The 12,907-nt window shown below is 37.7% G+C and overlaps 1 protein-coding gene across 1 annotated transcript in view; it reads right to left on the bottom strand.

Annotated features, from left to right (window-relative positions):
* Nucleotides 1–1,919: 1,919 nt before the first annotated feature.
* The window catches only part of adamts16 (ADAM metallopeptidase with thrombospondin type 1 motif, 16), a 49,885-nt gene continuing 38,897 nt past the window's right edge, over nucleotides 1,920–12,907 (bottom strand). Inside the window, exons 18-24 of the mRNA XM_086037971.1 lie at nucleotides 11,927–12,053; nucleotides 5,338–5,539; nucleotides 3,883–4,077; nucleotides 3,727–3,783; nucleotides 3,428–3,625; nucleotides 3,160–3,307; nucleotides 1,920–2,691 (exon numbers count right to left, since the gene is read on the bottom strand). Of these exons, the coding sequence (XP_085894097.1) occupies nucleotides 2,576–2,691; nucleotides 3,160–3,307; nucleotides 3,428–3,625; nucleotides 3,727–3,783; nucleotides 3,883–4,077; nucleotides 5,338–5,539; nucleotides 11,927–12,053 (1,043 nt within the window). The 3' untranslated portion in view covers nucleotides 1,920–2,575. The remainder of the gene's footprint in view (nucleotides 2,692–3,159; nucleotides 3,308–3,427; nucleotides 3,626–3,726; nucleotides 3,784–3,882; nucleotides 4,078–5,337; nucleotides 5,540–11,926; nucleotides 12,054–12,907) is intronic.

Below are 12,907 nucleotides of genomic sequence, written 5' to 3'. Positions count from 1 at the left end.
ACATTGGACTTTTTACTGCAAGTTGCTCTCTGAAAGCCATTGTTGCTCTTCTCTTGCCAATAACAATTAAATCAAGTTTTGACTTGACTAGGTTGCAGGCACAAAATTCCAGAAACTTCATGCGAGTGGCTCATTTCTCATTAGATAGAATAAACTAATAAAGCCTAACACTGTCTCTTAACATCATAAAATACATTACACAGCACCCACAGATGTTTGACTATTGAGCAATGGTTAATTAAAACAGTATGACTATGCCCACTAGATAGGAACGCATTGAGGACAAGCTTTCTGTGATGCATTTGAAAACTCCTTTTAAATTGAATAGACATGCATTTTGAATTTTCAAATTTTAGTGCCAATGAGTGTGAACTGTAAATGAAATCTGCACTCTAGAAAGAACAGAAACATAAATATGACACACATTTAATTGTTATTTTATTGACATTGTAAACATTGCTGCAACATTGCACGAGCCATTACCTGTCAGTTCTTCTATAGCCAAAATATAGCACAATATTGAACCTGTATTATTGTCATTCACGCAGTAATAATAATTGTTAATAGTCATTGTTATGACAGTTATTATTTTTATTGAAATATAATTTGTTTTCATATAAATGAGGTATTCACGATAAAAATTATTGGGTCAATAATAGGAATCGTGACGGCATATCAATAAATCCGATAACATTATAAAAAAGCAAGCACAATGGTGTTTTGAAAGCCTATGAAGACTCCTACGCTGTAAAGAAACTGCCCGAAGGCCAGCCACAGTACCTGGGGCTGGGTTCCATTGCCATGGCTATTGAAAAACAAAAAATGTTTGCCGGAGATGACCCGAGGTCTAAAATGATCTATGATTTAATCATGGAAATAATGGGCGCTTGACTATCAACCCTTTACCATCGTTGAGGACATTGACTTTTGTTGGCTAATAAAGCACTTGGCGCTACGGTTTGTACTTCCGAGCCATAGCTGTTTATCGGATGTGTGTTTGCCAGAAAATTATGAGGTGACATACACCGATAGCTGGAGATTCACTATTGATTTATGGACTTGTCATGTTAGCCCTGCTAGGAGTGCTAGCTTGCTAGGTCTGACCACATAGTGGCTGGATGTGAACTTAAAATGATAAAGGGCTGTGCTGTAGCCTATGCAATTCTCAGTTATGCATTTGCTGTATTTTATTTTGTTTGTTTTACAAAGCATATTTTCAACTTGCAGTACTTGTTCGTGCACTTTACAAATCCTTACCCAAGAAATTGTGGGCTCCTAGAAGCCTTTATTTTTTAGTTTTGTATCTTCTATGTGGTTCCAGTAGAGTGACAGAGTATTTATTTCTGTAAAGTGAAAGAATCATCGAGAAGGTGATCAATGCTGTTGTATGATTTCACATATCTGCATGTTCAGTCATAATTCTATTTCTATCTGTACTCATTGTATACACACACCATTTAAACATTCATTTACTCTGTCTTTTTATTATGCACTGAACTAAAGTTTATATTTGATAAGCCATTAAAAACAAAATATTTGCTTTTAAAAAATAAACATGGAGTTCTAGAAAAATAATCTGTTTTTGATTTTTGTTGTAATAGTAATGTCATAATGTCATATTTGGTTAGGACAAATGTTTGAGCATTTCTTTCCTTCAAATTTGCACAAACTATAGTTAACTCAAAATGTTAAAAAAAAAAAAAAGTTCTCGGTATTGGTCCTGAAAAACAGGAATTTATGGAAAAAAAAATGTGCACATCCCTAACTATAAATGGAGCAATTTGTCTGCCTCTTACAAAACAGCGTATAAAATATGAATGCCCTAAGGGTAGAGTAATAAAAGGTCTGCTTATTAATACAATTCTCCTGCAATGATGTATCATAAAGCCAATAAATAACAAACATACTGCACATGGGTCAACAATTATTTTGTTCATTCATGAAATTTGAGGATGTCACATTGTAGTGGTGACAAACAACAATACTGTAGCACCACTGAGTATACAACTAGTATAACTAGTACCTCAATTACTCAAGATTTTTTTTCACCTTGTGAATATGGAAAATCATCTTTTTATCCAGCTGATACAAAATCCACTTTGGACTTTTTTTTTTCAAGTTTTACAGTAAAATGATTTAACTATGTCCCTTTTCATAAGCTGTTATTCCTAATGTACTTATGTATTCCATTGTGCTGCCAACAAGAATGCATCAGATGTTTGAACTTGTCTCCTTCAGATTGGGCACATGACAAGAACATTTTCTGAAGTTCCTTTTTTTTCTCGGCAGTGAGTTTACCAGTTTTTTTTTCTCCAAAGAGCTGAGTTCTTTTAGCAGTGTCCTGATCACATTCCTGTGTAGCACTCTCAGCAAGAAGTTCTTGTTTTCAGATGTCCAGCATCGCAAGCAAAGACTCAGTTGTTACAGCTCACAGGAACTTCCATTGAAATGTCTTTAGTGTTTTAGTGCTGCGCATGAGCACACATCAACACAACTTTTCAAGCATGGGTATCAAGAATAGTCTTTTGACTATCTTAATCCTGTCTGCATTACAAACAAAGTCACTCTTCTGTGATTATAGGTTTGAATTTGAACAGGACTGACAGCACTGCTTGCCATAAAACTTGTGGTTGCACACGCCATGCTGTGGAACCAGATAACACCACTGGAAGTAATCCCGACATGCCAGATCTGTGGAGAAAAAATGGGAAATTCTCCAGTCAACAATTATTTTGATTTAGTGAAATAGCTTTAAGTACGTACAACAACCAACACACTTACTTAGGTTCACCCAAAACAACGAATACCAGAGCGAATTCATTTGACAGTATGCTATGTCTGTGGTTAAAAATGTTAGTAGTGTACAAATGCCTACATCATACGGAGCGGTGTTTGTAGTGATTTGTTATTCACTTATATGAGGGTGTCAAAATGCTCCATCATGCTTTTAGTGTGTTGCAGAGAGCACATTTCTCAACGTTTACAATTATAATACATATTGTGAGATTAATACTTCTCTGACTATAAATCAAAACTCAACGTTATTAAGTGCACAATCCTTCATACAATTTTTATTTAGAATCTCATCAGTGTGTGCTGGTATACCAAATTGTGTCACCAGTGAGTGTAAACATTTTCGTCATAGAGAAGGTTCCATACCCTTTTTGTCAGGTTGTGGGCAGAAGTTGGTGTTACAAGCCTGGGACATTGGTGGTTTTAGATGGAGGGCACAGCCAGAAAAGGGTTTCCCGTGGGCCATGCATTGGACAGTCCTCGCCTGCACTCCACCTCCACATGTCACTGTACACTGTTAGCACAAAGACAGATAACCATATGAATGACATAAATCTCGTTTAACTAAATTTAGTATGGTATATTACTTTTGTGAGTGGGTAACAGGGTTCCGTTTCTAAACGTTCTTTCTTACTTCAGACCAGGGAGATGTATGCCATTCAGGCCGTGGGAGAGGTAAAACTGGACGATGATGTGCGTTCCACCGCTGTACTGAAGGGGTTGTACGCACGGGACACTCAGCTAAGATGCAGGGCCGGTGGAGAGCCACTTTGGGCCTTGGGATGTGGTGGCACTTTTTGACTGCAAGTTCTCTGTATTTGCCGGCTGCATCCTTTAGTGATGGAACCAGAAATTAGGAAATTAATTAGAAGCTGTCACTGTAATAAGACTTGTAAAATATCTATTGTTTCCAGTAAGGTCTACTCTACATACTTTTTCTGCACACTTGATGAATCGTGCTTGATACCCGTGGTCACATGTTACTGAACACTGAAAATCCAAAATAAGGAAAAGGAAAATTGTAAATACATACATTAATACAATTCTCGTACATTTTCATATTAGGTCCAACAACTCGTCTAAAATTACCTCTTGCCATGTTGAGACAAACCACTGAACTTTGCGTTGTTTCTGGCAGCGTTTGATGAAGCAGGATTCTTGGCTAGCAGGTTTCGGCAAGACTGCGCATAAACTGTCTTGCAGCGTCTGTGACTGCGTACCTGTGTTGAGTCTTGTACACAACACTGTCCTCTTCCTCAAGCCATTACCGCATTTGCGAGAACACTGAAACAGAAAACAAGATTACCAATCATGTGACACTGACATCCCTCCTTGCATGTGTGTGGTCTAGTTCTCTGCGTGGGGTCCAATAAAAATATACATCACAGTTTAAACTAAATACTCCTTTAAGTGATTGAAATTAATTAAATACATTAAAAATATCAATTTTGTTTTGGTTCTGATATCTTTGGTATATGTTTTCCTATTGTTCAAACCAAACTGAGACTACAGTATAAACAATGTTGTGCTGCATACATTAAAAGCAACATTCTGGGTTGGATATCCTTTAAAGTCCGTAAAATTCTTGCATTAATACATAACAATATCCCTGAATACTTGATGACGATCAGCTGAACATTTACTGATTTTACCTCAGCTATTGATCTCAGAGAAACTGAATTGAATATCATTAAAAATCAATAGGTCATATTTTTTAGCTATAAGAAAATAATATATACACAAACATCATGATATGACAAACATAATGCTGGAAAAAGATACTTCTCTGGACACAATAGATCAAGATCAGAACGTAGTACCATGACTTTGCACTACAGTGACATAATAGCATTTCACAACATTGGGACGGACAGTCAACCAATCAGAATATCTTGTGCTTCAGCATGATAAAATGCCCGTAAAGACTTGACTAACCCAGTTTCGTGAGGCACGGTACGACTTTACAGGGAAAGTCAACCCAAAAATAATTTTTACAATCATATGTTCTATGCAGGCCCACAGCCGAAACATGGCATTCTGATTAATATTGTGTTTGTGGAATATACGTTAAGTAATAAAATCCCAATTTTGTCCATCTCAGGGGGCGGCCATTTTGCCACTTGCTGTTGACTGAAAACGACATTAGAGTTGCTCAGGGCTCAGATAACAACCAAAACAGGTGAGCCGTGATTGGCCATTACCTGAGCATTGAGCAACTGTGATGTCATTTTCAGTAGGCAGCAAGTGACACAATGGCCGCCCTCTGAAATGGATAAAAATGAGTGGATTTTGCTTCTTAACTCATATTCCACAAACGCAATATTAATGAGAATGCCGTGTTACTGCATATATAGTAAAAATTGTTTTTTAGGTTGACTTCCTCTTCAAGACCTGAATGTGCAGAGCTCATACATGAAGACTTGTGTTTCTGCATTGAGAAAAGTTTTGTTCTACTTTTGTCTGTTTTTTACTTGTCTTACTTGTTTGGCACACCGATACTATGTGTGTCAAGGTGACTTTCACATATTAATGACGCATGTTCACCTGTGACCACGGGCTTGTGGTCCAAGTTGGTGGACAACTGTGGGTGCTGCAGGCTTGCCTCCTGGACGGGGTCGGCTGAGAACAGTGAGAATCAGCAAGTGTGTCATATTTGGTCTGACTTCTTTGGACACACTGGACCTGCCGTGTGTGCTCCCCTCCTCCACAGCTATGACTGCATGCTCCCCATGCCCCCACAGACCAGCTGGGAAAACACAACATTGGCTGCTGAGTCAACAAGGCCAGCCTCCCAATCCCTTATTCATATGGTTGGAATTCACAAATGACAGCATGATAACTACACAGTTTTGTTTCAATGATGAAGCTACTACTGTCAAAAACTGAGTAAAAACAGAACATACTATTTTTCATTCAGGTATATTTTATGAAATTGTTGACTTTTATGACATTTGTTTGATAAGAAAGTTACTGTCAGCTCGGTGATGTGGTCAACAACAACCAAATTAAAACGGTTATTTTGACCGATTATACGATCAACGCTTTTAAAACGGAACACTTATTTCAAAATGACAGAAAAATCAACCACAAATATAAGCAGATGGTAAGTATGCCCGTGGTACTCGTATTGGATGCAAATTACACTTCAAGTGTTTCTGTAGCTCTGTGTGAATGGAGATTACTTTCACAATGTTGGCATCTGCATGCAAAACTTTCCAAGAGCAAAAAAAAAGTTGTGTAAAAAAACATAGTTGCGTAAATGTACCCTGCAATACATGGCACAATAAAGGTCACATAGCAAAGTTACAAAAAATAATTTCCTACTTCAAGTAATTTATATTGAAATAAATATGTATTTGAAAACATTTTTAGTCTTTATTATAATTCACAAAACTATTAATCAGTGATTTGTACTAGGACTAAAGAACACTTCACAATTTGAATTTTAGCCTTGGGCATCTTTTTGTCTATGATGATCCATCCATCCATCCATTTATTTTGTGTTACGCTTAACACAACACAGCAAGGCCTAAACCAAAATTCCTATACCTGCACTTTGTTACCACAACAATGAACAATAATCCCGTGAAAGTTCAAAGAAAACTGGTTGGGCACTGACAAGAAAGATAATCCACTACTGTAGACATGATATTTTTCTTGCTATCTTTGACACCTGACACATTGCATGCAATATGGCCCACAGGATTAACTCACAAGCATTGGTTCATGGCTGATTAGCTTCAGAGCAAGTCAAAACAGTCCAAATTCAAAGCTCTTTGACTGGAACTGATGCCATGTGTTTGAAACTCTGCTTTTATTATCTTTGCGCTCATCCCTGCTTGAGGTAAACGTCACCACATGTTTTTTTTATTAATCGTATTTAGTTAAGCCTACTTAATTACAAATGTGCTGCATGCAAGGTTTACAGTCATTGACTCACAACTCTTAAAAACCATTGTTTGCTTATTGTGAAACACCCATGTGCATCCTTTTTACTGCATGACTACTTAATCTGTATTCAGAGACGAATTAAAAGCAAGCTGGCCGACGCCATTACTGATTTGGACCCAAGGACAACGGATGTTGACAATATTGGTAAGAAAAATTAATAAACTACAGTTTGATAACCTTATGGTTAGTTTAGTCCTTTTTGTTTTTAAACATGTAAATGTCCTTGACAGGACATCATTTTCAGCCCTCGAATTCGACGCACGGAGACAACGACATACGGTCGCGGTCAGAGCAGCTACCTGGACGAGAGGAGCTGCCGCTTAAAGGTACCCGGTATATATTTTACCCAGATAAACCAGAAAGCCGCCATTAAAATGTTGTCAACTAATGGCGGTAGAAGCATGTGTCCCGTACGAAGCTTGTATAAGTGTGTGCAAGTAAAGCATATGAACACTGAAACTTGCTGCCATGTCACGTGTGTTAAGATAAGTTAGCAAACTAATTTCACCCCTTATTGTTCCCAGTGGAATTCAACCCATATGCAGTAATTACAATCAAAGTTTTATTTAATGCTTTTAGCTGTGAACAATGTCTCAGAATAGTGCATGTTCAAATACAATTAGGCAAGTAATTCTTAAATGAACAAAGATCTAGAAGCAGTGACCAAACTCCACAAGACAGTGTGAGTGTGTGTTATATGAAAAAACGTTTTTTTTTTAACTTTACGTCAAAACAGCTTTCTTTTCTTTTAATAGTAAACTTTTTAATGTTCAAAAGAGTATTTATTTGTTTCCACTTCTCAGACCTAAATGTCGGTGTCAAAGATTCTCTGCGCTCTCTTTGCCATGATTTTGAATTTCTTCAAGGGATTTCTGATAGCCTACTATATTTGGCCAATAGCAGGGGTTTCTCAATCCTAGACATGCGCGAGTGTGTCAGTTTAGTACAGGTGGGATTTATCAACATGACAGTTGTCCGTACGTTTGATAAATATGTTTTTTTTTTTTTTTTTTTGTGGTAGAATATGTTGCTGGGCGCAGTTCCTGATTAAATATTTAGTAAGTAATTTTCATACAAATTTCTTATTACATTCTCATGTTAAGATGTTCGTGCATACATATCACGCTGACTCGCCACATCAGAGGCCCATTGTTTAGTCTTGGACGTGTTCTTGATCAAGAATTTTTTATGCAATATCTTGGTCACAACATGGCCAAAAACACAATTCAATTCTTTTGAGACATACACAGGCAAGATGAGGTCAGTGCCTCAGTTAAATCTTCTCACTTTTCAGCAGAGTCCACTATATTTGCAAGTATTTGGCTACCATTTCAGACCACAGCTAAGAGACTACATGGGAGTGCTTAGAGAAGAGCCCCAACGGAACTGAAGCTTCAACAGCAGCTGTCAAAGATAGGTAAATTGTGTTGTTATTCTTTAGAGATGGACGTCTAATATACCTGCATTGAATTCACTCATTGGAGTGAACAGCTATAGGTAGCCGTATTTTTATAGTGTTAAATCAGTTCAGCCTTGGTCCATTTTTACAAGTTAGCACTACGCAAAAGCCACACAGTCTGTTTTAGTAGAGGGCGCATTATTATGAGATCCGACCATGCATGTTTAGTAAAAAAAAAATGCTGCAGTCTCCCATGTTAGATGCAACCAAACTATTCTTCAAAATTTCATTTTTAATTACAAAAAGCAATTTATTTGAAAAAAAAATACGATTTGAACATTTTTGTATGTTCTGCCTTTAAAGAGTTTCACATAGGCCTACTGTGTTTTTGACAGACAAATATATTTAAAAGAATATACAAATTAAAGAGAGAAAGCTCTTAAACGGTTTACATGGTTAAAGCGGAAGACAACCCAAACACATTTTTTTCAAGAATATGTTCCCAGCAGGCTCACTAGTTGGAACACGGCATTCTGATTAATTTTGTGGAATATAAGTTAAGCAGCAAAATGCACTCGATTTTAGCCATCTCTGAGGGCAGCCATTTTGTCTTCTGTCGACTGAAAATGACATCACAACTGCTCACAACGACCAATAACGGCTGACCTGTTTTCTGGATCTGAGCCGTGATTGGTCGACAGTCGAAAGAAGACAGAAGTGATTGGTCGACAGTCGACAGAAGACAAAATGGCCACCCCCTGAGATGGCTAAAAACAAGTGGATTAACACTTATTCCACAAATGCAATATTTATCAGAATGCTGTGTTTCAACTAGTGGGCTTGCATAGAACATATTCTTGACAAAAACATGTTTGCGTTGACTCCCCTCTAAGTCATGGTTTTTAAATTTTATTTTTATGATCTTGGTCTTGCCAGGTCTTGATTTTGAGTCGGTCTCGTCTTTGTTTTGAGTTATGTTCTCAGGCAAGTCTCGGGTAGTGTGCTCTTGAGCACACCACTAGGAATTCATGGTTACACATGCACTACTTTTGAAACAATAACTCTACAATACAAACCTAAAAATGAATCATCACTTTAATTGAAATATTTTGCAATTCCACATTAACCTATTTCAGTGTCCTGTTCATCTAGATTTAAAAATATTTTCCTCTTACATTATCATCAACAAACCCCTTGTTACTTGCTCATTAGAACTAGTCTCATCCCAAGTGTGTCATCCATCAATTTTCTTTCTGCTCTGCACCTAACCTTTTGTGACACTGTGCAGACCACAGCTGACAGAGGAAAGTTTTCCAGTGATGGTGTGTTTTTATGTGCATGTGTGTTGTACATAAGTCATCTCAACTCCCTTGAATAAATGCAATTGTACCGGCAGATTTGACAGAAACGCACTGTTTTTGTATTTCTTTCTGGTTTCATAAATAAAAAGAAAGTATGATAGCAAAATTTGGTATTATACAAAACAATAAGCACATTCAAATCTGGATCACATGTCTAACACCGTGTAAAAATCAAAACAAGTAAAAAAAAAACCCACTTGACTTTCCTACTAATTACAGTGGATTTCTTTTCATATGAAATAATACAGTAGACAAAATATTGGAAAAAACGATCATACGTATATTATTGTTGTATAGAGATCATTAACTTTCATCGAGAAGAAATGTAAGTGATTCGACTTTAAGGTTAAGGCTAATTGTTTTACTGTTTTTATGCATGATTATTAACAGAGGCTAACTTACTTTTACACTTGTGTGACTATTAAGAATTATGCTGTTACTTATACCTAAACTTAAAGTAAATGTAATATCTGCATGTACAGTTAAGATTTTATGAAGCAACAGTTTGACCCTGTAATGGAATTGGATCACGACTAATGGGAAACGTAATTTATAAATGCAAAAACATCAAAGCTCAATCAGTATACCGCAATAGATAGTATTCAACCTTTGAATTATGTTTTTAAGTTAACTACAAAAGCCAGCAGTGCATTGTCAATCAAATATCACACGCAACATTCAAAAGGAATGTCTCTTGGGATCTTGATCCAGTTAATGTTTTGTTATCAGCTTGGGTCCACATGTGAAATGGTCCTCCCCTCCTGTTCCAAACAAACACAGAAGCTAACCAGTACTGACAGTCTGTGAGGTTTCATAGAAAATTGGATAATTGGATAAAATAAACATAACATCCAAGTGGAACTTCCCTTCTCTCGTGCCTCACATGTTTTAGCCAAAATACAAATCATTTTTACATTACATGTACTGTATGTGAAAGGAAAGAAGGCGTCATTATACAACAGGTATTCTAATGGATTGGGAAAGGGTGGGGAAAGCAGTCACTGCTTGACATCGTTTCTTTATTACAATATTTTATTATTATTAGAGCAGATGTGTGGCAATTGTAGAGGCCAAATGCATAAAGCAATGAGAAGATGTGATGTAGCAGGAAGTACTAATACTTGTTGGAAGACGCCAAACGGTCATGGCTCATTGAAGTGTAGCTAATGGTGAATGCAATTTGTAATCATTCGTTTTTATTTTGTTTTTTCTAAAAACGTGTCCGCACATGAAAATGGCTAGTGGCACTAAAAAGTTGAAAAAGTTGAGGACTGGGCGGCACGGCACGTTGGTCGACTGGTTAGCACGTCCGCCTCACAGTTCGGAGGTCGTGGGTTCGATCCCGGCCCTGGCCTCCCTGTGTGGAGTTTGCATGTTCTCTCCGTGCCTGCGTGGGTTTTCTCCGGGTATTCCGGTTTCCTCCCACATTCCAAAAAACATGCATGGTAAGTTGATTGGACTCTCTAAAGTGCCCCTAGGTGTGATTGTGAGTGTGGATGTTTGTCTCTGTGTGCCCTGCGATTGGCTGGCAAGCAATTCAGGGTGTCTCCTGCCTACTGCCCGAAGACAGCTGGGATTGGCTCCAGCACGCCCGCGACCCTTGTGAGGATAAGCGGTATCGATAATGGATGGATGGATGGACTATCCTTTGAAATCAATCAGTAGTTAAGAATATCTTCATAAGGATTAAAAAATAATACATCATCCAAGATCTAAATGTGCAATACTTGCACTATGTTGACGATTTCAACCACCGCAAGCATCCTATCAGAAATATATACTGAATGAAGAGTACTGAACAGTACAGCACAACTGGTTAGCTGATCTGGCTCACAGCCCTGAGGTTGTGGTGCGAATAAGGGCTTTGCCCTTTCTGTGTGGAGTTTGCATCTTACTCCACATAATTGAGGACTGCTCCCTTTGTTAAAAAAATAAAAAATTGCGTGTCTGTCTATGTGTGTGTAATTGTATGTATGTATGTATGTATTGTTGTAATACCACTGCATATTTGATGACTGATTTATATTTTGACGCATTGATATTAATTTGTGCCATTGCAATGCACTGGTTTTAGTAACGTCAAACAGTCAAAGCCATGAAAGTAATTGCACTAATACAAAGTGAACAAATGAACAAATATGAAGTTAACCACCTATAACTCACTACTCATGACACTTTGTGTTGAAAGCAGTTGTAGCTGTCACGCTGATGATGATAATGTCATTATCTGACTTCCCATTTTGCTGATTCTGTCTAAATGGGCAGGCAAATAAATCCCAGCGTTCCCTGATTCTGATGCTCCGATTTAACGGGGTAGCAGTGTGAATGCAGCTTGTGACAAACGGAAGATACAGCAGTTGTTGTTGGAACGTTTGGCTCAAATGTTTAAGAGCCCCATCACTCTTATCTGCTAAGGACTTACCTGGCAGGGCATGGCTGGATGTTGCAAGACATCATTCCAGTAGTTGGCCTTAATCTAGAATTACAGTATGATGTATTCACTTGCACTCGCATGTCTTTGTAACACGCTGGCTTGGTGTTCATTTGGCCTGTGTGGGACAATTTTTTGCCATAATTAGCATTCAAAGTATCATCAATGACTACAAAACATACTCTACAAAAAGACACTGACTCCAAAAATACCTGCTCGGATGTTATCAATAGAATTACATTTCATTAAATATGCAACATAACAATAAAGCTCCATTTTGCATATAGTATAGTGTAGGCAAACAACACTCATAAAAAATAGGCAATCATTCGAGAAATTGGTAAGCATGGCCTGCTCATCCAACCACAGATCTGCCAGTATTGGAGTTCATTGATTTGATTTTGTCCACAACTACCCTTGTTTGTTTTTGGCCTGAATCAAGGTCAATCCATAAATGTCTGTTACACTCTTTAAAGTGGAAGTCAACCCAAACATATTTTTTTTCAAGAATATGTTCTATGCAAGCCCACTAGTTGAAACAAGGCATATTGATAAATATTGCGTTTGTGGAGTTATAAGAGTTAATCAACTCATTTTTAGCCATCTCTGGGGACGGCCATTGTATCACTTCAGTCGACTGAAAATTACATCACAACTACCCAGGGCTCAGGTAACGACCAATCACAGCTCATCTTTAGAAAACAGGCACGCTGTGATTGGTCGTTCCCTGAGCCCTGGGTAGTTGTAATGCCATTTTCGGTTGACAGAAGTGACAAAATGGCTGCCCCCTAATATGGCTAAAAACAGGTGGATTTTGGTTCTTAACTGATATTGCACAAACACACTATTAATCAGAATGCCGCGTTTCAACTGGTGGGCCTGCTGTGAAGATATTCTTGAAAAAACATATTTGGGTTGATTTCAGTGCGGATGTTTGTCTCTGTGTGCCCTGCGATTGGCTGGCAACCAGTT

Source organism: Filicampus tigris, chromosome 8 (assembly GCF_054856515.1).
Source record: "Filicampus tigris isolate MCC_2025a chromosome 8, RoL_Ftig_1.0, whole genome shotgun sequence".
NCBI lineage: Eukaryota > Metazoa > Chordata > Actinopteri > Syngnathiformes > Syngnathidae > Filicampus > Filicampus tigris.
The sequence above is the reverse complement of the archived record's forward strand: the minus strand, read 5'-3'. Positions and strand labels throughout refer to the sequence as shown.